At 42.8% G+C, this 27,433-nt stretch overlaps 1 protein-coding gene across 1 annotated transcript; it reads right to left on the bottom strand.

Moving 5' to 3' along the window:
* Window positions 1–3: 3 nt before the first annotated feature.
* FBXL3 (F-box and leucine rich repeat protein 3) lies at window positions 4–27,433 on the bottom strand. The gene is made up of 5 exons (XM_081084620.1): window positions 27,131–27,433; window positions 21,845–22,193; window positions 18,405–18,527; window positions 15,069–15,240; window positions 4–2,472 (listed from the first exon to the last, which is right to left on the bottom strand). Exons 2-5 carry the CDS (start codon window positions 22,190–22,192, stop codon window positions 1,829–1,831), a joined length of 1,287 nt encoding a protein of 428 aa, XP_080940746.1. The 5' UTR covers window position 22,193; window positions 27,131–27,433; the 3' UTR covers window positions 4–1,828.

Below are 27,433 nucleotides of genomic sequence, written 5' to 3'. Positions count from 1 at the left end.
CAGCATTAGTAACTATCTTTATTCTTAAATTGACAAAAGCATTTAACACATAGTTTACAGTATAAACAAATTAAGTGCTATACATTTTGCTTATAAAGTGACTTAAAATATTTCAAGCATTATATAATTCCATTTTTACAAAAAGTAAATTTCCAAATAAAACTTTGGTTATTTGGTAGAACTGATTATGTACTGTCAAATCCATTTTCCAAAAGTTGTGCAAGGAAGAAAGCTTCATTCACTAACACAGGTATTTCTGTACAAAGCTTTTTATTATTTAGTAAGGGGGGAAATAGTATAATAATAACTTTTAATTTCCAAGTCTAGATCATTTATATGTGACCAGAATATCATCACTTTTAAAAAGCAAAAATTACGCAGAATGTCACCTTTTACTTTATTCTTAGGAAGGTATTCGATTTAAAAAATAGATTAGATCTGTAAGACTATTAACTTCCATAATTACCAAAAATGCTTTCTAGAAGCATTAATATATTCCACGGGGGGTAAAGCACTTCTAATTTCCCTTAGGAAGGTAATATCTACTAGCACTAGTGCTGAGAATCAAAGTTTATATAATATCTAAAAAAACTTAGCCCAAAACTTAGTATTTTTACAGATTCTACAATCTGTGGATTACCTTCATTCATAAGGAAAGTAATAAAAATGCTAACTTAAATAATATAAAATATCAGTTCAACCAAATTAACAATCACAAAACTATCGACATTGTCTTACTACCATTTTCCAGTCTACTGAGCAATATTTACTTAAAAATATGATTAGGAACTTAAATGTATCCTTGTAAATTTACAGTTTATGCTGAACTGTACACTGATGCTTCTTTTATGATTTTTCAAAGTCCTACTTACATAACTCTATAATTCCAAAATGGAAAAATGAAATTAACTGGAGACTTACAAATATATTCCTTCATGGAAATAATTTTTAAGTATTTTAAAGCTCTACCTTTATTTGAATTTAGCGTTTTAAAAATAAACTTTTCATTTCAATTATTAATACTTTAAAACTAGTTTAAACAAACAAAACCAAGGAGAATTGGTAAAACATTCCTTACTTTACATACAATGCCTCAAGTGCCACATAGAGTGATGTATTGCAGAAAAGAATTAAGGTTTAGCAGGTTACAGAGCAAACCTAAAAGTTTATACTATACTAGACAATGCCTCCCTTCTGGTGTTTATTTTCTTTTAATTTTATCTTGGCTGTTTATTATCCTTCTAATATAACTACTGCGTGACATATATCAGATGTCCAAGAGTTACAATTATATTTATACCTTATTAAATGGCTTTGTAACATTTGAGAACATCCAACCAATCTTTTTCATTAGATACAAAATAACCTACATTTTTTTCTCACAAAATGCTTACTTTCCTGAGCTATATTAAACACCTTATAACAGGTATATGTATAACTGAAGACCCTAAAATGTCAAGTTTACATTTAAAAAAAAATGCACAGACAACACATTTTGTAAAATCTATTAGTACTCACTTATTGGATATTATAATATATTGGTTTTGTTCCTTCAAACTGTAAAATATTCAATCTTTATAACAGGTTTCAGATTTTAACCAAATTAAAAAAAAAATCTGTAATTTGACTAAAGAAACAAAAGTTTTCCGACCAAAAATGATTCATGGGTCTTCCAATAAACAGTCCTTATATACTCAATACAGATATTAAATTTCTGTTCCACAAAATAGAATTATATCAGAGCTACAGGAAATAAACTTTTATTATAATACAATATGCTTAAAGTTAAGGTGCTATATTATTCATCATTCCCTACATCACTTAGTCTTTACCACGTGGGCATCATGTCTGGAAACCACACCCTACCAAGATGCTTGGACACTTCCCAATGAATCTGCTCCAAGCTATACGTTTGGTCAGGAATTAATACTTCTTCCATAATGGATAACTGAGACAGGCGGCCACCACACATCTTCACAAACTCAACAAAGGCACTACATGAGACTTCACATTCCCCTAGTCCAATAGCTGACAAATTTTTGCAACGTTCTGCAATTCGAATTAACTCTTCATCAAGAGGCCGTAATCCATTAGCACACACTACTAGTTCAACTAGTCTAGGGCATGTCATTCCCACACGGCCAAGCACATCTTTGCTTACTGATCTCCCAAAATAAAGATGGGTGGCAGGTATTTCATACCGAAAGAATGGATCAAATTCCTCTTCATATAAAAAAAAATACATCACTAAGTTCACTTTGGGTGAATGTCTGATGAAAGCATCCCAGCTGCTCTTCTGAATAGTATGGAAGTGTGTCTGTCCAGGATTCTCACTGACTACATCAATGCGCAAATGTTCTAATCGAACATGTTTTTCAGAAGATAAAGCCAGCAGCAATTCATCACTTAACAAGTGGTAATTCAGGGCCAGTTCACGTAAGCCATGGCATTGATCAGCCACACAAAGGATACCTTGGAAGAAAAAAAGACCTAATTATTTACAAATTTCTGCACAAGGTCATCTGTTCAAAAATTTAATCAAATACATGTCCCACAATAAAATCTTACCATATTTCCTTTATACAAAGCTATACAATTAACATTTAGTTATATGATTGAACTAGCAGAAGGTAAGTTACCAGTACTTAAATATTACTAATTTTGTCCGTAATAAAATGAGCCCAATTTAAATATGACACCTTAGAAAGAAATGAAGCTCACTTATCAACTCAGAAAAATTAATAAATAATTATGTCATTTAAAAATATACAATGACTAAGCAAGGTTTATCCATATTTTTTAAGGAACTGTTTACTAGCACTAAACTTACAGGTTCGGCAAGAAAAATTATATGATCATTGCAACAGAAGCCAAAGGGCATTTTTTGAAATACAAAACCTTAATAAATCTTAATTAAAATGAAAATAAGGGATAAACCATATGAAATACGATTTATGTAAATAAACCATTTGAAATAAAATATTAAAAAGGTAAAGAGATTTTCATCAAATGAACAGCTTAACTGCTAAATAGTATACATAATAAGTATGTCGCATTTCTAAAAAAAATACCAAGATAAGTAAGTCAAAAGGTAATTACCAACTCACATTAGTGGAAATATACATTATGACTTTGAAAGCTCTAACATACCCACAAAGCAGTTCCTTAAATGGTTCCAATGTGTAGGGCACTATGCTCCAAAACCGCTCCAAAACCCTAGCAGCAGATGATTACCAAGGCTAATATCCGATCTCCAAAGTGGCCTAGTAAGACACACGCTATAGACTGGTATACTACTTGATAAGTGACCCATTCAAACCATTTCCTTTGTGTGTTCAGAAACAAGAATAGGAACAACAAAACTCACATCATATTATGTACTATTTATTGTACAATAATGATATGTCAGGTACTAGATATGTTATCCTACAAATACTCAAAAAAGTCTAGCAAGGTAAGTATCCTATTTTGAAGTTGAAGCAGCTAACTTCAAAGAGCACAACTAGAATTCAAACACAGTAGTTACTACTTAAGGAATGACAATACTAAGATCACCAATAAGCCAAAACTTTTTTTTTTTTAAATGTTTTATTGATTTTTTTACAAAGAGGAAGGGAGAGGGATAGAGAGTTAGAAACATCGATGGGAGAGAAACATCTATTAGCTGCCTCCTGCACACCTCCTATTGGGGATGTGCCTGCAACCAAGGTACATGCCCTTGACCGGAATCGAACCTGGGACCCTTCAGTCCGCAGGCCGACGCTCCATCCACTGAGCCAAACTGATCAGGGCAAGCCAAACATTTTTTAAGAGCAGGAGGAGAATACAGGCAACAGAATTAGTGAAGAGATAAACAGAATGGCCAGTTTAAGAGAGTCACCAGAAGAGGGAGTACAAGATATCTGTGCTTTAATGTTCAGTCACTGACAAGTTTCTGTCTCCACAAGGTGTGTATATACTATAAAATAAACTCTGACCACCCAAGGTAACCTGAACACATTTTCATTCTTTGCAATCTCATAAACCTAATATAAAAAGAAAAACACATGGGAAATGGTAACCTAAGATGCAAATACAGTGGGGCCTTGACTTACAAGTTTAATTCGTTCCGAGACCGAGCTAGTTAAAGAGCTCGTTAACTCAAATTACCCTATCAACTCAATGCAAAAAATTGGCCGAGAGACAGCTGGTATCTCGTTAGTCGGGACACTCATAAGTCAGGCCCCACTGTAAAAGAAACCTGGAGATACCATGTAATAATTACTAAAACAGTATGGTAAACATTAATTCTCAAAGTAGTCCCTAAGATTCCATGTCCTAATCCCTGGAACCTGTGAATGTGATTAAGATACCACTCCCATGATTATGTTATACTAGTGGCCTGGTGCACAAAATTCATGCACATTAAAAGGGAATTAAAGAAAATACTTTAATATTGCTATTTGCCCTTTCTCTATAATGGAAGTGTTAGAGATGAAAGAAAACTAGTGAAATGTATATGAAAATCTCCCTCCTGTCAGAATCAAGTTCCTGCCTCAAAATCACATGAGACCCAGACCCAGCTGGCCCCACCCACCTCAAGCCCCACCAGGTGGGGGACAGAGCCTCAGGTCCCACATCAAGCCCTGCAGGCTGGGGATGAAGCCTCCTGCTGATTGCAGGTAACAACCATTTGAATATTAGCCCTTTACTATTAAGATACGCATTACCTAGGGACACAGACAATAGGGTGGTGAAGGCCTGGGGCAGGGCAGGAACAGGGTGGAGGGGGCAATGGAGGGGGCAAAAAGAGACATTGTATATTCTCAACAATAAAGATTTTTTTAAAAAACCAAATGGGTGTAGCTGTGTTCCAATAAAATTTTATTTAAAAAGCAGGTTGAGCTGGATTTGGCCTGCAGGCTGTAGTTTGCTGACCCATTTTATTTTAAAGAATAGTTTGATTTTTAGAGAGAGAGAGAGAGAAAGAGAGAAAAAGACATCAATAGGCCCACAACTGGGGCATGTGCTCTGACAGGGAATCTGGCAACCTCCTGGTGCAGGGTACGATGCCTAACTAACTGAGCCACACCAGTCAGGGCTGCTGACTCCTTTTAAGTAAGTTTGCATTTCTGCTAGGATATTATCTAAGTCTAAGAATTTTTTTGTTTTGTTTTGTTCATTCTCAGTGTTTTTCCCCAAAAAACAACATCTAATTTTTATTTCACATGTGCCATAGATTCTCCAAAGCCTGAATACAGTAATAACAGTTTGTTTTTAAGTTTTTCCCCCCCTGCATATTGTTTCCTCAAAATTGTTTGTTGTTATATTAGAGGTTTTTCTCAAATATTGATGACCACTGGTTATCTGCTCATGTCTAAGAGATTGAATAGCATAGTGGATGCCTCTGTGGTGGGGGAGGTGTTGACTGGGGCATGACGAAACTTTCTGGGGAGATGGAAATGTGCTATATCTTGAGTGAGGTATCGATTGTGCAGGTGTATACAAATGTCAAGAGCCATTATACTGACCACTTAAGACCTTTGCATTTTCCTATAATTGCTTAAAGAATATAAAAAACGGTTTATGAAAGCAAGTTGGTGAGTAGTCTTATGGGCGGGGGGGGGGGGGGGGGGGGGGTTGAGGGCTGGTTGGCTCAGAGGCTCAATACAAAGAGTTGGGGTTGGGCTGTTTCATTGGGAAATCTTTGATGCCAACCTATTTAGGTATTCTTTTCTTGGTGAGTTGGGCTCTGAAAGAACTAATACAAACAGGAAAAAAATCAATTTGGAGAAAACAGTATGCAGGGAGAAGAAAATGAAAACAAACAGGAAATGAAACAACAAAATACTTTTTAATATAGTCAGAGATTGAAGGGAATAAATTCTGGAGTGTCCTGTCTGGAGAGGTTAGCCCTGACTTCACTGTCTGGGAGCCAGAGGGGAGGGGGCCCCAGGTGATGGGATGGGAGGCAGGCTTCATGCATTCAAAATGGAGCAAATAAGCCACTGGTGGGTCACAGGGCTGCCCCTCCCAGTTGTCCTGCTGGGTCCTGGGTTCAGAGACCCTGTTTTATCCTCTCAGGACAATGAACCTTCTGTCTTTGTTGGGGCGGGGTTGGGGCAGCGTTGGGGCAGCTGCCCAGCTGTGCTAAGTGGAGAAGGAAATCTGAGGATTAGAGCCCTTTGTAGACCAATCCTCGTTTTTGGTCCCAGCTTTGCTCCCACTTCCAGAGGTACTTAGTTCATTAACACAGGCGCCTTTGGAGGTTTTGTTAGGTAACCCCTGGTGACCCTTCGCTTTTCTCACTCCTGGCTTAGGGTTCATTTCAGGGGCAATGTTCTTGGGCTGCTAAGGCATGGACCACATTCATCCGCCTTCCAGATTTATTCTGATTCATACTGTGGTAGGCAGAATAATGGCCACCAAATGTTGCCTGTGATTCCGCCAGCCTCCTCAGGAGCCAGGTGCATTCCGAGGGCGGGATCTTCCTGGAAATAGCCAGAAACAGCTCGGGGAGGGCGCCTCAGAGCCAGTGGGACTGATGGAAGTGGGGGTGTGGCATGGAGGTGGTGCCTGCCTGCAGGGTGAGCTGAAGCAGCACCTGTGGGCCATCGGGAGCACTCACAGCTGCCCTGGCCACGTGGGGAGTATAGGCTGCCCTCTGCCAGGCCCTGCCTCCTCTGCCCCCATCCCCACTGTCACAAGTCCCCTCCCACCCGAGCCCGCGGCGCGTCTAATGAGGGGAAGCAGCCTCAGTGCCTGAGGTCGAGTTCTAGGAGGCCAGCAGTGCTGTCTGGATCATGCTGGCAGTGCTGGTCTGTTGGTGCCTGTCCTGTCCTCTTGAGATTGACCCTGCAGGACTACTAAGAGAGCCAGTCCCCAGTTCTGCCCAGCCTCCACCACCGATTGATTGGAGTCTGAGGGCCAGGAGGAGGGACCAAGAGGTCTGCCTTCCAGCCACTTGCCAGTCACCGCTGCCACTGACTGATCACCTCCCCCTCCCTCAGCTCCCTAGCCTGGTGTTCAGTCGAGCCTCCAGTCATTGTGGATGTGATGGACCCAGGGTTTTTATATATAGGATAGCATAGTTGGCTTTAAAACAAGATTATTCAGGTAGTCCTAATGTAATTGAATGACCCCTTTAAAACTCCAGTGAAGAAAGGAAGTGAACGGTATTTCCTGTATGAACACCCAGACATGGAAGAAAGCACAAGCATTCTAAGAACTGACGGAAGTTCAACACAGATTATCCAAGTAAGAGATTATTTTAAAGGTTGAAGCCCAACAGACAGGCAAGGACAATATCATATAGGATCTTGCCAGCCTCAGTAAGAAGTTTGGATCTTATTTAAAGAACAGTAAGAAGTTCCTAAAGAAAGTGGAGGAAGAAAACCATCAGATTTATATTTTAGAAAGATTACTCTAGTTGTAGCATGGAAATCAGATTAGAGAAGAGCAAGGCTGCAAGTCAGGAAATCAATTAAGAGGGTATAGCCCAAAGATTGTGGGGCCTAGACTAGAGCAGTAAGAGTGGAGATAAAGAAAGGTACAGTGTCTTAGTTAGTTTGGGCTATTTAACAGAAGTGAGTGGCTTTAAAAATAAACATCTATTTCTTACAGTTGCCAGCATGATCAGGTTTGGGTGAGGGCCAGAAGTCCCCCCACTTGTAGATGGCCACTTCTCATTGTGTTTTCACATGGTGGAAACAAATAGTCTCTCTTATAAGGGTAGTAATTTTATTGATGAGGCCTCAACTCTCATGACCTGTTTATTTACCAACCCACCTCCAAATATCATCACATTGAGGATTAGGGTTTCAACACAAGATTGGCGTTGAGGGAGAGGGAACACCACAAATATTCATTCTATGGCATCATAGAGATTCAAAGCATACTTCAGGGATACCGGACCTCAGTGGAAGGAATGTACAAAGAGTAGGAGGAATCAAGGATGTCTATCAGGTCCCTGGCAACCAGTTGGATCAATAAGGTGGTAAAAAGGGAAAAGCAAATTTGGACCGGTGGGGGGGGGGGGGGGGGAGTTCATTTGTTTGAAGTACCTGTGAGACATTCTAGAGCAGGGGTGGGCAAACTTTTTGACTCGAGGGCCACAATGGGTTCTTAAACTGGACTGGAGGGCCGGAACAAAAGCATGGATAGTGTGTTTGTGTGAACTAATATAAATTCAAAGTAAACATCATTACATGAAAGGGCACGGTCTTTTTTTTTTTTTTAGTTTTATTCATTTCAAACGGGCCGGATCCAGCCCGCGGGCCGTAGTTTGCCCACGGCTGTTCTAGAGGCACTGGGCCATCACAGCTCAATACACAGCTCTAGAGTTTCAGACACCAAAAGTAGGAGGTATTAACATATAGAATGTAACTGAAGCCATAGGGGATGAGAACAGAGCCCCGAGTTTACACAGTAAAACAAAAAAGGACCCAATATAGAAGACAGTGAAACATCAAAGTTTAAGGAATGAAAAGAAAACCCAGCAAAGAACACATAGTAGAAACAATGCAAGAGGAAAGAGGAAAATCAGGAGTATGATATCAAAGAGGCAAGACACAGGTGTCAAGTGGTCCCTAGAGGCCCAGTAATAGACAATTATAAGGACTACTAGAGGCCCGGTGCACAAAATTGGTGCACTGGGGGGGAGGGTGTCCCCCTCAGCCCAGCCTGCACCCTCTCCAATCTGGGACCCTCGGGAGATGTCTGGCTGCCGGTGTAGGCCTGATCCCTGTGGACATCCCTCTCACAATCTGGAACTGCTGGCTCCCAACCACTTGCCTTCCTGCCTGATTGCCCCTAACCACTCCGTGGCCAGCCCGTTCGACGCCTAACTGCTCCCCTGCTGGCCTGGTTCCTCCCAACTGCCCTCCCCTGCCAGCCTGGTTGCCCCCAACTGCCCACTGCCGGCCCGGTCGCCCCCAACTGCCCTCCCCTGCAGGCATGGTGGCCCCTAACTGCCCTACCCTGCCGGCCTGGTTGTCCCTAACTACCCTCCCCTGCTGGCCTGATCGCCCACAACTGGCCTCTCCTGCCGGCCATCTTGTGGCTGTGGGCACCACCATCTTTGAGGGCATGGCAGTCAATTAGCATATTCCCTCCTTATTGACTACTAGAGGCCCGGTGCACAAAAATTTGTGCACTGGGGGGGGGGGGGGGTGAGGGTGCGGGTCCCTCAGCCCGGCCTGTGCCCTCTCGCAGTCTGGGACCCCTCAGGAGATAACGACCTGCTGGCTTAGGCCTGCTCCCGGGTGGCAGAGGGCAGGCCCAATCCCTAGGTGCAGCCCCTGGTCGGGCTCAGAGCAAGGCCAATTGGGGAGTTGGGGCGCCGCCCCCTGTCATGCACAGAGAAGGGCGATCGGGAGGCTGTGATGCCACCCTCAGTCACGCTCAGGGTAGGGCTGATTGGGGGGTTGGGGCACCACCCCGTCACACTCAAGGCAGGGTCGATGGGGAGGTTGCGACGCCACCCCGTCACACACAGAGCAGGGCCAATCAGGGGGTTGGGGCACTGCCCCCTGTCATTCACAGAGCAGGGCCCATCAGGGGGGTTGGGGCTCTGTACCCTGTCACGCACAGAGCAGGGCCAATCAGGGGTTGGGGTGCTGCCCCCTGTCACGCACAGAGCAGGGCCAATCAGGGGTTGGGGTGCTGCCCCCTGTCACACACAGAGCAGGGCCCATCAGGGGGTTGGGGCACTGCACCCTGTCACACACAGAGCCGCAGGATGATCAGGGGGTTGGGGAGCTCCCCCCTATCAGGCACAGAGCAGGGCTGATCAGGGGGTTGGGGCGCCTTCCCCTGTCACGTACAGAGCAGGGTGGATAGGGAGGTTGTGGCCCCACCCCCTGTCACACACAGCGGCAGGGCGATCAGGGGGTTTGAGCACTGCCCCCTGTCACGCTGATCCCGGTGCACGGAGGCCTCGCGGCTCCGCTGATCCCGGTGATGGGAGGCATATTACCCTTTTACTATGTAGGATAGAGGACTGGTGCACGGGTGGGTGCCGGCTGGTTTGCCCTGAAGGGTGTCCTGGATCAGGGTGGGGGTACCCAGTGGGGTACCTGGCCAACCTGGGTTAGGGGATGATGGCTGTTTGCAGCTGGTCACACACCCTTCAGGGTGGGGGTCCCCACTGGGGTGCCTGGCCAGTCTGGGTGAGGGGCTGAGGGCTGTTTTCAGGCTGGGACTGAAACTCCCAACTGCTCTTTTTTTTTTTTATTCTGAGCCAGCTTTAGCTCTGAGGCTTGGCTCCAGCTCTAAGGCCTCAGCTGCTGAAAGTAGGTATCTGGTTTGTTTAGGTTCTATAATTGAAACTCTGTATCAACTCCAGCTCTGAGATCCCAGCTCGCTGAAAGCAGGTTTCTGGGGTTTTGTTTAGCTTCTATATTTGTTACAATGTTCAAACTGCAGGCTCAGAGGCCGGCAAGGCAGGCGGGGAACTTTGGAGTCCTCCGTCACTGAAGCAAGCAAGCCTCATGTTCAGTTTAAGCTGCCTGGCTGCCGGCCGCCATCTTGGCTGGCAGTTAATTTGCATATCGCCCTGATTAGCCAATGGGAAGGGTAGCGGTCGTACGCCAATTACCATGTTTCTCTTTTATTAGATAGGATGGGCACCGCCATCTTTGAGGGCTGGGCAGTCAATTAGCATATTCCCTCCTTATTGGCTGTGGCCATCGCCATCTTTGAGGGCAGGGCAGCAATTAGCATATTCCCTCCTTATTGGCTGTGGGCACCGCCATCTTTGAGGGCAAGACAGTCAATTAGCATATTCCTTCCTTATTGGCTGTGGGGGGCCGCCATTTTGCGACAGTGTGAGGGTCAATTAGCATATTCCCTTTTTATTAGATAGGACAGGAAATGGGAAAAAAGTTTGATAAGATGTTCAGTGAAGAAAGCAAAATAGAAAATAGCCTGTAATTTCAACTTAGAGAAACTGCCCAAATGTGCAAAATAAGGGTAGAAAGAAAATATACAAACATGTTAAATTTTAAATTAAAATCCTTTACAGTTATATTCTTTTTTGTTTTGTTTTGTTTTTACTTTTTAAAATATATATTTTTATTAATTTCAGAGAGGAAGGGAGAGTAAGAGAGAGATAGAAACATTAGTCATAAGAGAGAATCATTGATCGGCTGCCTCCTGCACACCCCCTGCTGCGGATTGAGCCTGCAACCTGGGTATGTGCCCTTGACTGGATTTGAACCTGGGACCCTTCAGTCCTCAGGCCAACACTCTATCAACTGAGCCAAACCAGTCAGGGCTTGAATGCTGGGGTCCCCAAAGGTGTGGACAGAGTCAGCATAGAAGGAATGACATGGAGACAGCGTTCAGTTGATCAGCAGCCTAGCCAGGATCTCTAGCCAAGTTCTGGTTAGGATCTCCAGCCAAGTTCTGCTACAGTTATATTCTTAAATTAAAAAGGTTTATAGCCCTGGCGAGGTGGCTCAGTTGGTTAAAGTGTCATCCCATACACCAAAAGGTTGCAGGTGAGATTTCTGGTCAGGACACATACCTAGGTTGCAGGTTTGATCCCTGGTCCAATTGTGTATGGAAGGTAACCAGTTGATATTTCTGACATTGATGTCTTTCTCTCTCTCTCCCTTCTCTTTCTAAAATCAATAAAAGCATACATATCCTTAGAAGAGGATTTTTAAAAAGTATTACAAGTGTTCCATCTCATTCCTGAATAACTAGTCCAAAAGTCATTAGGTCACATTAAGGAAGCTTATACCATACTATCAGAACTGATGTGTATATTTAATAAAAATAAACATGGGATGTATTGGGATAAAGAGAATACTGAGCTCAGTCTCACAGAGAAACCAGAGACCCAAAGGCTCCCACACAGTGCTACGAGTTACATTGAGAATACTATAAAAACGACAGGGCAGCAAAAGCAGAGAGGAGGAGGAAACAGGAATAAAATCAAAACAGCTGAGCTGAATTTTGAAAGCTGAGCTGGAGTTATCTAGAATCTACATGAAGTGGGGGAAAACAGGTATTCCACAAGGTACAGTGTTCTGATGACACACAGGAATAAAGAACTGTAGTTTTCATAGGGCTCAAGTAAAAGCTGCATGTGAGGGAGCAGCAAACATAATTAAAGTGATAGATGGAGATCAGGATACAAAGGGCCTTGTACATGATGAAGCTTTGAATTATGAACCTTACTGTCAGAGCAATCTATACAGTAGATAGTAAAATGTGACCAAGGTTACATAAGAAGTAACTACCAAAGCCCATTCTTTTTAATTTAGATTATCATATTTTGTGATAATCCAGAAGGGGCAGTTCGAAAAATATAGTCATCTTTTGGTATCCCTTCGTGATTGGTTCTAGGACAAACACACAATACCATACCACTCCTCCTTTCCCCCCTGCAGAAACCAAAATCCACGATGCTCTAGTCCAGAGGTTCTCTACCTGTGGGTTGCAACCCCTTTAGGGGTCGAACGACCCTTTCACAGGGGTCGCCTAAGACCATCAGAAAACACATATATAATTACATATTGTTTTTGTGATTAATCACTATGCTTTAATTATGTTCAATTTGTAACAATGAAATTGGGGGTCACCACAACATGAGGAATTGCATTAAAGGGTCGCGGCATTAGGAAAGTTGAGAACCATTGCTCTAGTCCCTTATATAAAACTAGAGGCCCGGTGCACAAAAATTTGTGCACTTGGGGGGGGGGGTCCCTCAGCCAGGCCTGTGCCCTCTCACAGTCTGGGACCCCGCAGGTGATGACCACCTGCTGGCTTAGGCCCACTCCCCGGGGGATTGGGCCTAAGATGGCAATCAGACATCCCTCTGGCAGCCCGGCAGCCCTAGGGGGATGTCCACTTGCCAGCGGGGAGCAGACCTAAGCTGCAGTTGGACATCCTTAGAGCTGCTGAGGAGGCGGAAGAGGCTCCCGCCATCACTGCTGTGCTGGCAGCCGTCAGCCCGGCTTGTGGCTGAGCAGAGCTCCTCCCATGTGAGAGTGCCCTGACCACCAGGGGGCAGCTCCTGCATTGAGCGTCTGCCCCCTGGTGGTCAGTGTGTGTCATAGTGACCAGTCATTCCAAGTCCTTCTGCTGTTATGGTCAGTTTGCTTATTACCCTTTTACTATATAGGATAGAGGCCTGGTGCACGGGTGGGGGCCGGCTGGTTTGCCCTGAAGGGTGTCCCGGATCAGGCTGGGCGTCCCTACTGGGGTGCCTGGCCAGTCTGGGTGAGGGGCTGAGGGCTGTTTTCAGGCTGGCAGGTGACTGAAGCTCCCAACCTCTCCTTTTTATCTTTGTTCTGGGATTTATTTGCCTTCTATGGCTGTCACTGGAGCTGAGAGCCGGCTTTAGCTCTGAGGCTCAGCTCCAGCTCAGAGACCTCGGCTGCTGAAAGCAGGTATCTAGGCTTGTTTGGGTTCTATAATTGAAACTCTTGCGACTCCAGCTCTAATGGCTGAAAGCAGGTTTCTGGAGCTTGTTTAGCTTCTGTAATTGCAACATTGTTTCTTAGAGTGCAAGCTCAGAGGCCGGCAGTGGCAAGCAGGGAACCTTGGCTTCCTCCATCACTGGAGCAAGCAAGCCTCCTGTTCGCTTCAGCTGCCTGGATGCCAGCCGCCATCTTGGTTGGCAGTTAATTTGCATATCTCGCTGATTAGCCAATGGGAAGGGTAGCGAAGTTACGGTTAATTACCATGTTTCTCTATTATTAGATAGGATGTGTAATATTTGCTCATAACCTATGCACATCCTCCCATATACTTTAAATCACCTCTACATTACTTATAATACTTAATACAATCTAAATGCTATGTAAATAGTTGTTATCCTGCATTGTTTAGGGAATAATGACAAAAAAGAGTCTGTATATGTTCAGTACAGACACAGTACACATCAGCAACAACATAACCTTTCTACTTTTCCTGAATATTTTCAATCCACAGTTGGTTGAATCCATGCATGCAGAATCCATGGACTTGGAGGGCCCACTGTATTGCAAGAAATCTAGCCATTCATTCCCATCACCAAGATCCTCTGTGTGGGATATAGGGGAGAATGAACAAATAATCTCCATCCAAGAGAGACTCATTTTCTTGTGGAAAAAGCCAGGCTTTAGTTATGGCAAGAAAATGGGAAGTGTTCTTTAAAGAGTTCAAGAACTGACCACTGCTCCTTAAAAATAATAGGTTTCCCAAATAACAGTCAAAGAGTTGGGAGGAAAGTCAACAGTGGGAGGTTGAGTCAGGAGTGAAGCATCAGAGAGTAGTATAAAGTACGGGCTTATAGTTACTTTACAATACAAGCCATTTGGAATTTAAATGAAATAAAATTGAGTAAGGTAGAATACTTAAATTCTATATGAGAAGCATAGAGAGTTTATAATGCTATTATTCCTCCATTTGAAGCGTCCTTTGGCTCCAAACTTCAACTTAGGAAAAGCATTATCTTGCAAAATATAAGGCAACAACTTCAGCACAACTCCTGTCCTCTACATAGTGAGAAGAAATCCAATTATGAGATTACACAGACTCAAAACCTACCCTGTTAGTTCAAATGCAGTAAGAGAAAGTTCTATTTTACTAAAGGACACTCTTGGCCTTTCGTTTTTTAAATTTATCCATTTTGTTTTTAACACAGGTTGGACACAAATTGCTGAATAAGATTAAAAAATAATTTGGAAGTGTCAATGCTACAAAATTTGATTTATGACATTAAGAACACTTATGTAGCCCTAGCTGGTTTGGCTCAGTAGACAAAGCATCGGCCTACGGACTGAAGAGTCCCAGGTTCGATTCCAGTCAAGGGCACATGCCTGGGTTGCAGGCTCGATCCCATTGTGCGGCATGCAGGAGGCAGCGGATCAATGATTCTCTCTCATCATTGATGTTTCTATCTCTCTCCTTCTCCCTTCCTCTCTTAAATCAATAAAAACATATATATATATATATAATGTTTTAAAAAGAACACTTTTGTAAAAGAGATGAAATAATCACATTAATCCACCTTCAAGATTAGAGATCATAGTTTTTCTTAATTTGATAAAAATATCAATACATTTAAAATGTTATCTGGCAAAAACAAAACATACCTGCTGGGGACACGTGAGGACAGCTGCTCATTTTTAGCAGCTTGAGCGTATCACTGTTGTTGGCCACCAGTACTTTGAGGGATGGATCATCTACTGGGGTATCATCTATCTTAAGTGAGGATAAGGATTTGGAGTTTACAAACACTACCGTCAGTGCAGAAATAAAGTGAGACTGAAAAGAAGAAAAAAAAAAAAAAAAGAAAGAACATTGTTTCAATTCTACAAATGCAAATTGAGGGAGTTGTCATAATACACACATGGTTCATTTGAACCCTAATGATATTATTTCATAACTATTTTGGGGATAGCATCCCCTTCACTCTGTTGAAGCACCTTTTTACCTTTGGGAGAAAAAAAAAGACTTCAAGCCTCAGGATGAGTGTTTATATCACAGTTATTGGTAAGGAAAAACAGGAATTCTGGAATTCAGGTTGATAATACCTCTCAGACATTTCACATCACCTTATCTGAAACCCTACTCTCATGTTTTACAACAATTAAATTGCATTAATTTTTGGTTTGATAGTAATGACCATTAAAACAGTAATAACTATTAGCATAATCATTAAAAATTAAAATAACAATCAACTCACAACCTAGGAAAGACTCATTTGGAATATGAAAGCTTATATAAAATTTGATTGTAAAATAATAAAAATCATACCTAAATAAAATTCCAAGTTTACAATGCCTTTAAATATGTTAAATTATCTATAACTAGAGGCCTGATGTACGAAAATTCATGCACTGGAGAAGGGTCCCTCAGCCCAGCCTGCCCCCTCTCACAGTCTGGGAGCCCTCAGTGTATGTCTTACTCTGTGGGAGGTGACCAGGCCAATCAGGGGAAGGCACCGCCCCCATTACCCCAGCACTGCTGCCACTGCCAGTCACCGTGGCTGCCTATCCTTGGCCCTCGCAGCTGCCGCAGCTTTGTCCAGAAGGACGTCTGGCTGTCCAGTCTAATTAGCATATTATGCTTTTATTATTATAGAGACCCGGGGCACAAAATTCGTGCATAGGGGGTGGGGGGACCCCTCAGCCCAGCCTACACCCTCTCCAATCTGGGACCCGTCGGGGGATGTCAGACTGCCTGTTTAGGCCTGATCCCACAGGCAGTTGGACATCCTTCTCGCAATCTGGGACCACTGGCTCCTGCCTGCCTGCCTGATCATTCCTAACCACTCTGCCTGCCTGCCTGCCTGATCGCCCCTAATCCCTCTGCCTGCCTGATCGCCCCTAACCCCTCTGCCTGCCTGCCTGATGCCCCTACCTGCTCCCCTGCCGAGATGATCGCCCCTAACCACTCTGCCTGCCGGCCTGATCGACCCTAGCCGCCTGTGCCTGCCAGCCTGATTGCCCATAACCGCCTGTGCCTGCCGGCCTGATGCCCCTAACCACTCTCCTCTGCGGCCTGATAGCCCCTAATCACTCTGCCTGCCTCATTGCCCCTAACCGCTGGCCTGCCTACCTGATCACTCCTAACCACTCTGTCGGCCTAATCACCCCTAATTGCTTGCTGAGGGGCAAGGCCAGGCCTGCGAGGGGCCGTCTGCCTACCTGATTACCCCAACTGCTGGTCTGCCTGCCTGATTGCCCCTAACCACTTGCTGGGAGCCGGGCCAGCCCAGTGAGGGGCCGTGGTGGTTCTGGTCTCTGGTCGATCTGCTTACATGGCTGGCCTTTTATTATATAGGATACTAAGTTATCAGCTGGATACAGAATCTGACCTAAAGGAACCACTGTAGGGATACAGGAATTCAAGAAGGGTCAAGGCTGGGTGGCTCAGTCGGTTGGAGCATCATCCCATACACCAAAAGGTTGTGGAGTTGATTCCCAGTCAGGGCACATACTAGGTTGCGGGTTCAATCCCAGTCGGGGTGAGTACAGGAGGCAACTAATCAATGTTTCTCTCTTTCTCTCCCTCTCTCTCTCAAAATCAATAAAAACATAGCCTTGGATGATGATTTCTAAAAAAAGGTTTAAAACAAAAGCATGATCAAAGTATATGAGTTTGAATAAAAACTAAGAAGCCATAACCAGTGGATAAAGAATCCAGGAGGGGAAAGAGAGGTCAATACTTGGTCAAACATTTCTCTACAGAGCCAACCTGACCTTCCCTTTAGCTTTATAAATTTACTTCAGCAGTAAACTGGGAAGAGGGCAGGCTAATAGTCACAAAGTACAGCTGACCCTTGAACAAGATGGGTTTGAACTGTGTAGGGCCACTTATATGTGGATTTTTTTTAAACTGAAAAATCTCAAATTTCATGTAAGTGGATCCGCGCAGCTTAAACTGGGGTTGTTCATGGGTCAATTATATTCGATCCACAGCTGGAAATCCCAACATGCTGAAGGCCAGATCTTAGAATGCTCAGGAGTGGGTCCTCCCAACCCTATGTTGTTTAAGGGTCAAATGGAAAATGAAACACTATCTTCTTAGTCACATTCCTTTTTTGTACTGTAATTAAATAACTGTTTACTATCTATATTTTGATTAACTATTTTACTATTTAAATGCTAATATTTTCCTATAAAACTCAATTATATCTCATACAACCACATTTCTTCATTAGTATACTCATAACCGCATCACTGCCTTCATTTTCCCATTTCCCTCAGATTTAGCTTTGATCAAATAGACTTCTTTCATGTTCTCTTTGGTTCTCACAAGATTTCCAAACTATAGCAACACTTTATTTCAATCTCTACAGAAGCCCTAATAGGAAAAGAAAAAAAGAAAAACAGTACAAGCATCCGAGGCCCATCTATATAATAAAAGCCTAAGTGACTGTTTATGGAGGAATGACCGGTCACTATGATGCTCACTGACCACCAGGGGGCAGACGCCCAACGCAGGAGCTGCCTCCTCATAGTCAGTGCACTCCCACAGGGGGAGCGCTACTCAGCCAGAAACAGGGCTCACTGCTGCTGAGCAGAGCAGCAATGGCGGGAGCCTCTCCTGCTTCCACAGCAAGGCTAAGAAGCAGCAAGCAGAGCGGTAAGGAGTGAGCAAGAGGGTGGTAAGGAGGGAGGGGTCCCGGACTGTGAGAGGGATGTCCAACTGCCGGCTTAGGCCTGATCCCTATATGTCTCTTTTCTAATATGCTTGTTTCTCAGTTTTAGTCTCTTTTAAAACTATAGAATCTAACTTCATTCACTCTTCAACCTTACTCATAAAAAAGGAAGTTTTTTAAAAAAATCCTATTTACATTCTACATAGTAACTGATTTTCTATTATACTACTACTTTTCTTACATTCCCAATGTCAGTATAAGAAATGGATAGGGTTTCAATGATTTCTCAGTATCAGCTAATAAAAGAAAACCAGCAAGATACCTTTGGTAAATCCATAAAACTTGGCCGAGCAGTTGAAATAAGTCCAAGTGTTTTTAAAGAGCAATTCACAAGTTGTGATAATATATCACAAGCTGCTTCAGCTGATTCTTTGCTGCTGTCCACCTTAGAAGAGAAGACACCATTTACCCATCGGTATATTTACATTATTCTGTGCATTTCTTAACTTTACAAAAGCAAAAAATAGTTATTAGTTTATTGCATTATAACTTAAAGAATTTATATTCTTTTGATCACCCACCCTCACATAAATATGAATATATATCAACCTAACTCTTCACCAAAGTTTTCTTTAAATAAAATCTGTAAATTAATCCAAGCTGTACTGACACTAACTTTGCTCAAGAATACATCTTTACAGTACCAGACGATGTTTATAAGCAAGCATACCTGCTTTCAATACTGACACTGTCCACTTTTGATTTTTTAATTTCACCAATCTGCTCCAAATGTCCAAAATGGCACACCTACACGTCTTTTTCTTTTCTTTTTTTAAATATATTTTTATTGATTTCAGAGAGGAAAGGAGAGGGAGAGAGAGATAGAAACATCAATGATGAGAGAGAATCATTGATTGGCTGCCTCCTGCACGCCTCCTACTGGGGATCAAGCCTGCAACCCAGGCATGTGCCCTTGACGGGAATCGCACCTGGGACCCTTCAGTCTGCAGGCCAATGCTCTATCCACTGAGCCAAACCAGCTAGGGCTATGCCTCTTTTTCTAATATACTTGTTTCTCAGTTTTACCTTGTCTCTTTTAGGACTTTTCTGAGTCACCCTGAGAAATTATAAGGGCAAAACTTAACTTTCATTATGAAAAGATATATATTTAATGTTAAAAGAACTTGGCTTTGAGTTTATTTGTTTCAAACTGACTATATAACCTAATGAAATGCATAAAATTTATCTTTGAAAAATAATTATATATTTGGTAATGGGTACAATCATACATATAAGTACATTATGTATAATACCCATGTTACAAGACACAAGAAACTGAAGTATTTACTTAGAAGGTTCAAATAAATCACAACTGGGGACTCACTGCCAATGATATTACTGAAAAAAATGAATGCAAAGTGAAATTAGGGACTCCAACCAGTGAAGCATGAAAATGTGAAACAAAGTAGCTGCTCCTACACACTCTTCTGCATAGATATATCTAGGTAGAAGGGTAACATGTCCAAAAAACTCAAGAGTTTTTGCTTGTTTTTTTTTCAAAAAGGAAGTTCCTACTTGGGCTAAAAAGAATAGTTTAAAGTATTGTGTTTACTTTAATTACAGATTGGTGTACATTACCTTAACCCCAAAATGTTCTGAGGATCTGGTTGTACAACTGCCGTACTGATTTGTGTTAAAGTTTCAGAGCCTTTTATAAGGCTAAGTTTCTCTACACCAGTGGTTCTCAAAGTGTGGTCCCTGGACAGCAGCATCAAATATCTCCTGGAAAGTTGTTAGAAATGTTAATTCTCATGGTCAATCCAGACCACCGGAATCAGAAACCTTGAAGGTGGGAGCCAGCAATCTTTATTGCAACACACACTCTTGGTGGTTCTGATTGCCCCTAAAGTTGGAGAACCCCTGTTCTACACTTACAATGGACCAAAGTTAGTAATGAATTAAATACAAATTTTATCAGGGGAGGTCAGAAAAAATCCTGTGATGTGGCTCTTTTTGCAAATCAGAAATTATTTCCTCAGCAAAATAAACAATAAAATAAAAAATGTTTAAACTTATAGGACAAGTGGTTTTGTGAGGATTATACAAGTTGGATGCACTTGAATTATCACAGGGCTGTAAAAGATTAACACTGATCCAGCCAATTCAATGGATGGACTTGATCTTTTGACCTATGTGATTAACATATTATACTAATTTTTTTTTACAGAATTTACCATTAGAACATTCTGAGACAACTCAAAGATGAATGAAACCAAAGGGAAGGCTCTTGAGTTTTCTAAACCAGGAAGCGGGGGAGAGACAACACATGAGAAGTTTCCAGCTTTTTGTTTGTTTGATCCTCCTACCTTCTCCCACGCTTTCCCCCAATTAGGGTTGCCAGATAACATACAGGACATCCAATGAATAAGTATGAAGTATGTTCTAAATAATGCAAGGGACATATTTATACTAAAAATTATCTGTTGATTATCTGAACTCAAATTTAACTAGGCATCCTCTATTTTTATTTGCTAAGTCTAACAATCCTACCTTCAGAGGCCTATGAGCCTTTATGCATTTTTCTAGGAAGGAGGCCATTATACACCCAACCATTCCCATCACCAGTTCTCTCCTCATTCTTGGACACATACTGGGTGAATAAGCTGCTGGTCATCTCCATCGAAGGAATAACATTTTTGGGAGCAGATAAGGCTTCAGTTTTGGTAAGGAACGCTGGGTAAGAATCACGATTTTATCTAGGTTTAACTTTACCTGTTTAATAACTGCTACATATAATTAAATCAGGTATTCAGATGTCACTTTTCAACAATTACCAGTGTTACTCATTTAGTAAATAAGCATGCCCATATTCCATTATTCATTCCCCAAACAAAACATTACAAACATCTGACCTTATACAAACCACCGTGATTCCTTAAATTATTCTAGACATCTCAAAAAGCCACCCCACTTTGTTTATCTCATCACTGCATGATTTCAGTATGTCCCTTCCAGCAATGAAAAGAACCAAACAGTTCTTTTGGCATTCTTCTGTGTACCTTTTTCTATACCTCTCTAAAATATGTTCTTTAAATCAGCGGTTCTCAACCTGTGGGTCGCAACCCCTTTGGGGGTCGAACGACCCTTTCACAGGGGTCGCCTAAGACCATCGGAAAACACATATATAACTAACATATTGTTTTTGTGATTAATCACTATGCTTTAATTATGTTCAATTTGTAACAATGAAATTGGGGGTCACCATAAGATGAGGAACTGTATTAAAGGGTCGCGGCATTAGAAAGGTTGAGAACCATTGCTTTAAATCTTTTACATAAGAGCTCTGTATCTCCTTTTTCTTTGAAGACCCCATATCATAAAGCCATTAATAAGCAAACTCAGTCCCTATTAGGTAGGAACAAGAATTAAGTGTTAGTTATAAGCTCCACATCTAAAAAATGTTACTGTATATTTGTTTTCCCTCAAAGTGTCCTCAATAATGTGTTTGACAGCTTTGGTCAATGACTTATGCTTATTTAGTGGATGCTTTTGCTCTTTTAAGAAATTAGTAATTATAATAAAATGGAGTAATTAAGCTCAAGTATAATTATTTGCTACAGCTTCTAAGGAACCTGATAATTCTAAATCTTTAAGCAGTTTCCCTGAAAAGCAATTTCAAAGACATGAGAAGATGAATTGATTTAAGACACAAAGGTCACTAAATATGCTTTATTTTTTTAAAAGAAGGATTTAAAGTATTACCTTGAAGCTGACATATTGCAGATGGTTTGAATGTCTTTTAATGATCTGTTTGATCAGCTCTGGATGTGTAGCTTTTAAGTAAGATGTAGCTGGCTGATTCAGTTCAAATTCAAAACACCTCCATAAGTCAGGCATGTGAAATACCTGGTTCCAGTTGCGGCAAACTTGTGAAGCATGAGCCCGATCAAGGAGAGGCAAATACTTAAATACTTGGAGAATAATGTCCTGAAGAAGATTACCCCAATCACAAGTCTGAGAATGCTCATTTATAGTCCTCAGTTTCTTGGATTTCTCTGCAGTATCTTCTTCTGATGAATTATGGTCACTATCGCTTCCTCCTCGTTTCATCCTATTCAGAAAAACGCATAATTTTTTTCATACTTAAACTTCTGAAGAAAGTAAATTCAAAAGTCATTTTTCTGTCACTGAGATGTGTATATATGTATTTGCAAAAACAAACATGCAGAAAGAACTAGGCCAGTAATTCCAAGAGTATCAAAACAAAATATAATGAAAACATAAGTGGAGACCAACTATCATCTTACAAATTTTATACAGGTGCTTAAACATTTGTATTTATATTGTACTATTTTGGGGGGAAAGTTGATCATGATTTTGAAACAAAACCAAGAATTTATGTTTTAAAAGTTATAGTCAGCTGCCCTTGCTGATGTGGCTCTGATAGTTGGAGTGTCGTTCTGTACACCGAAAGGTACGCATGGGAGGAAACCGGTCAATTTCTCTCTTTCCCTCTCCCTCTTTCCCTCTAAAACCAATTTTTTTAAAAAAAGTTCTAGTCAACTAACTAAAAGAGAACCTGCAATGACACTTTACTGGTGTGGCTCTGGAACTAAGCTCCCTGGGTTTGAATCCTGGCTCTATGACTCACTGGTTATGTGGCCTTGAACAAGTTACTTGACCTCCCTGTGCTTGTTTGTAAAATGAAGATAACACACAGGGTTCTTGTGAGGAATTAAATAGTACTAGGGCTTTTGAAAGGAGACAGATGACTGTTAAACTCAGTTACAGCAACGCAGTCCAGTACTAAAGACATCAAAGTACATGACACAAAATAGAAAAAATGATCCTGTTTGTTTTAAAACAAAGTGTGTGTGTGTGAGTGCAAGAATACACATTTATGTATGAGAAACACTCTGGAAGTAGGTTCACCACATTAATATTGTAACTAACTATAATAGTGGGATTATATTAATTATATTAATAGAATATTGTATTATATTGGAATTTAATAGTGGTGGAATTACAGGTGAACTTTTTTCCCCCAATATGCTTCTCTATATTATACACATTTATTTTAATTTCAATAAATTACACTATAATCAGATAAAAAGATCTTGTTTCAATTTGGCTTTTAGTTGTTTTTGAAAAGTATTGCAGACTCTAAACTAAATGGGTCTTATTTACTTCAGAGCCTGCAATATTTTTGTCTTTAAACGGCAATTGTGGCATGATAATGGTTCGAATTGGAGTCATTGTTTTTGAAAAGAATGACTGGCTCCAACTTTCTTCTTGGCACATTAGTATATAAGAATTTCCAATTCCTGTGTGGGATGAAGGATGTGCAAATACATGAATTTTAACCAAATATGTTTCCAGATTTTCTCTCTATCCAATAGCTAGCAATATTTGTGAAAAAGGAAGGGGGAATGCAGGGAAAGGGAATGACAGAGACCCCCTGGTCTTTATGGCATTAAAATCAGCCCAGGAGGTCTTAGCCCATGCGCAATAAACTGCTTTTTCCTCATTGCTCCTATTTCCAACTATGCGAGTTAAGTGAATGATGTATATCCTTTTGAGCAAAGGGAGAAGGGAAAAAACAGAATGACAGAGGTGATGGCAAGAGGATAGCTGTGCCCTGGCTGGTTTTGCTCAGTGGATAGAGCATCGGCCTGCAGACTGCAGGGTCCCAGGTTCCATTCCGATCAAGGGCACATGTCTGGGTTGCGGGCTTGATCCCCAGCAGGGGGCTTGCAGGAGGCCCATCAATAATTCTCTCTCATCATTGATGTTTCTATCTCTCTCTCTGAAATCAATAAAAACATATTAAAAAAAAAAGAGGGTAGTTGTATGGAAGACTAAAACTTATGTGTGAATCTATGAATGCATATTTTAAAATGTGTTTAGAGAAAAGATAGTATAAACTACAATGTAACCTTTAATATTAAAAAATCTCTCCCAGTAATGATGTCCTACTAGAGGTTGAAATAACACTGTCATTATGACCCATTTTTCTGCTTTAGCTTATCCTGAAGGCTTACTTTAATTTTAGCATATAAAATTTGGGTCAAAGAACAAAGAGTTTGCCACCTAGGGCTTGTAATTTCTCTTCTGGCTATCTAAAACTCTTTAGTATTTTGAGATACAGAGATTCAAAAAAGAATGAAGCCATGTTTATAATTTCTACTCCCTATCATAGAATGCTGATCACCTATTTTTGGAGAAATGTCTTCTAAAACCAGAACTGTTCAACTTAAAAATGAAATGATTCATCTTACTTTAGAGCAGCGGTTCTCAACCTGTGGGTCGCGACCCCTTTGGCGGTCGAACGACCCTTTCACAGGGGTCACCTAAGACCATCCTGCATATCAGATATTTACATTACGATTCATAACGATTCATTACAGTTATGAAGTAGCAACGAAAATAATTTTATGGTTGGGTCACAACATGAGGAACTGTATTTAAAGGGCCAGAAGGTTGAGAACCAGTGTTTTAGAGTATATGGACACACAAACAAAAATAAAATGACAGTCTTATCCAAGCAAATATCTTTGTTAATACTTTGCTGTTCCCAACAACACATTCTTTTGTCTGTTACAGTTCTGTTTTAAATAAAGTATATTTCAATACCTTTCCAAGTTGAGGGGAGAAAAGCTGACATATTAAAAACAAGTATGCAACACTGAGGAGTAGTATCTCTTCATCTAGATCAGTGGTCAGCAAACTGCGGCTCGCGAGCCACATGCGGCTCTTTGGCCCCTTGAGTGTGGCTCTTCCTAAGACTTAGGAGTACCCTAATTAAGTTAATAACAATGTACCTACCTATATAGTTTAAGTTTAAAAAATTTGGCTCTCAAAAGAAATTTCAATCGTTATACTGTTGATATTTGGCTCTGTTGACAAACGAGTTTGCCGACCACTGATCTAGATATTAAGACTAAATGACCACCAAAGTATATTTTAAGCATTTACTAGTTTATAACTAGCCAAAAAAATCTGTAATTTATTACATATAATGATTGTAAGATGTCAGAATTATAGTACATTTAGCAACAGAAAAAACTCTAAGCCAAATGCCAATAAAAATGGTCTCTGCATCGTCCTCATTTATGCATGAAAATAACAGAACACAGTGGGCACCTAATAAAATTTTTAAGTATCAATTTTTTTCCAAGATGATCTCATTTATCAATGCAAAAATGTACATTGCTTTCCAAAGTATTTTATTAAATCTACTTACATATGAAGCTCTGCTATATCAAAAGTTAATTCAACCCAGCCAGTGTGGCTCAGTGGTTGCATGTCAACCCATGAACCAGGATGTCAGGGTTCCATCCCCGGGGTGTGGGCTGGATCCCCAGTGGGGAATGTGCAGGAGGCAGCACGTCAATGATTCTCTCTCATCACTGATGTTTCTCTCCCTCTCCCTTCTCTCTGTGAAATCAATACATGCATACACATGTATTTTTAAAAATTAATTCAAAGCGCCCATCAGTCTGCAAAGAATTTACATCAATGAACTATTTCCTACATTTAGCCAAAGTGAAGCATCTCATATATTTACTTAAAGAAAAGGGCAGTCCTCGCTGGTTTGGCTCAGTGGATAGAGCATTGGCCTGCGAAGTGAAGGGTCCTGGGTTCGATTCTGGCCAAGGGCACATGCCCAGGTTACAGGCATGATCCCCAGAAGGGACATGCAGGAGGCAGCCGATCCATGATTCTCTCTCATCATTGATGTCTCTCTCTCTCCCCTCTCCTTTCCTCTCTGAAACCAATAAAAATATACTTAAAAAAATAAAGAAAGAGAAGCGCAGAGATGGAAGCTGGACAATGTCAGAGACTTTGTAGAGCACCAAAAACCAAGTCTCTTCAGGGCTCCGGCAGTTCAATTTCAAACTGCAACTTTTCCTGGCCCCAAATAATTAATGCAACTTGGGCCACCAGAGCATTTGGTGGGGGACTGATATTCCCACCAACGGCCAAAAAGCGAAGGAATGCGGTTAGACTGCGGACTAGCGGAGCAGCACAGGGGGTTGCAGAGCGAGCAGTCACACCTCCTTCCAGGGGCGAGCAGCGGAGAAGCTCACTGGGTGCCCCTCGTCTCAGCAGGCACTGCCAGTGCCCTGGGCTCCTGGTCGTTTTAGAAGCTCTTCTGGACTGAGCTCTAAACAGCTCGTTTTGGCATCACAGCTCCTCCCCATTTACGCTCTCCCTTCACTGATATTAAAATGAACACGCACTCTCCGGCTGGAATACAGCATAAGCCCGTGGAAACGGATGACTCTCAGAGCTAGCCGGCGGGGAAAGCGTAGTGATGGCGTTCTGCCTAGTGGTCATCTGTAGGTAACTGGGGGCGATGGCAATTTTAGAGCTATTTCAGGGATGGTAAAAAAAAAAAAATTAAAAAAAAAATTAAAGATCGGGGCCATTCGACTGGGTATCACCAGCAACAAAATAGAAATGTCAGCTCTATTTCTGGCTCGGAGACGCAGGCCATTTCACAGGCCGCGTCCCATCCCACTCCGTGGCCTCGAGCAGGGAAGCTGCCCGCGGGGCGCAAGTTGACCAAGTTTTCCACTGGGCCCCGCCCCGCGCCGCCTCCCCGGCCGCCTCGCCGACATTCCTCCGGCGCCCCGCCCTGGACTGTGTGTTGACATCTCACAGCCCCCGTTTCTCACGCTCCAAGCAGGGGCGCAGCCCACCCCGGGAGGAGCCCGGCGGGGCGCGAGCGGCACGGAGCCCGCCACCCGCACGCGCCCCGCGAGAACGCCAGCGACGGCGTGGAAGGGCTCGCCGCCCCGCACGCGCCCCGCGCCCGGCTGACATGTTGTGAAGCAGGCGAGCGGGAACCGCCCCCGAGCAGGCTCCAAGGTTCGGGCGCCCGCCGCGCCCCCCCAGCCCCGCCCGGCGCGCCGAGGGGCGGCTCGCGCGCGCCCGGGACCCCCCCCCAAACCCCGCGCTGCCAGCCCGCCCAGTCGCCCACCCAGTCGGAAGAGCGCCCGGCCCCGCGATGGCCGCGGGCTCCGGCTCTGCCCCCGCCGTTACCTGCTGTCGCGGGCGGCTGCCCCTACGCACCACCCGGGGCTCCAGGGACGGCGGCTGCTGGGTCCGCGGCTTTCACGTGCGACCCCCCTGGCCCCGCGCTTCCGGCTCCCGCCGACGCGGCCCCCCGCGCTCCGCCCGCATCCGAGGCGCTGGTCCCGCGACGGGCGCCAGTGCGGCTCCACCTCTGCGGCCCCGGCTGCCCAGCGAGAGGCCTGCCTTCTCGGTCCCGCGCCGCCCGCGTCCTCCTCCCGGGAGTCCTCGTCGCTCTGACAGACGTCCCTCCGCGAGCCGGCGGCCGCCGCG

Source organism: Myotis nattereri, assembly GCF_964212035.1.
Source record: "Myotis nattereri genome assembly, chromosome: 2".
In the NCBI taxonomy this organism is placed as follows: Eukaryota; Metazoa; Chordata; class Mammalia; order Chiroptera; family Vespertilionidae; genus Myotis; species Myotis nattereri.
Note: the sequence above shows the minus strand (reverse complement) of the source record. Positions and strands in the feature narration are given on the sequence as shown.

Excerpts from the sequence above, each read along its gene's own strand:
- FBXL3 (XM_081084620.1), bottom strand. The coding sequence starts at position 22,192 with ATGAAACGAGGAGGAAGCGATAGTGACCATAATTCATCAGAAGAAGAT. Across the intron at positions 18,528-21,844 it reads TGCAATATGTCAGCTTCAAG|GTGGACAGCAGCAAAGAATC; the intron begins GTAATACTTTAA and ends TTCTCTTCTAAG. Across the intron at positions 15,241-18,404 it reads GTTTTATGGATTTACCAAAG|TCTCACTTTATTTCTGCACT; the intron begins GTATCTTGCTGG and ends TCTTCTTTTCAG.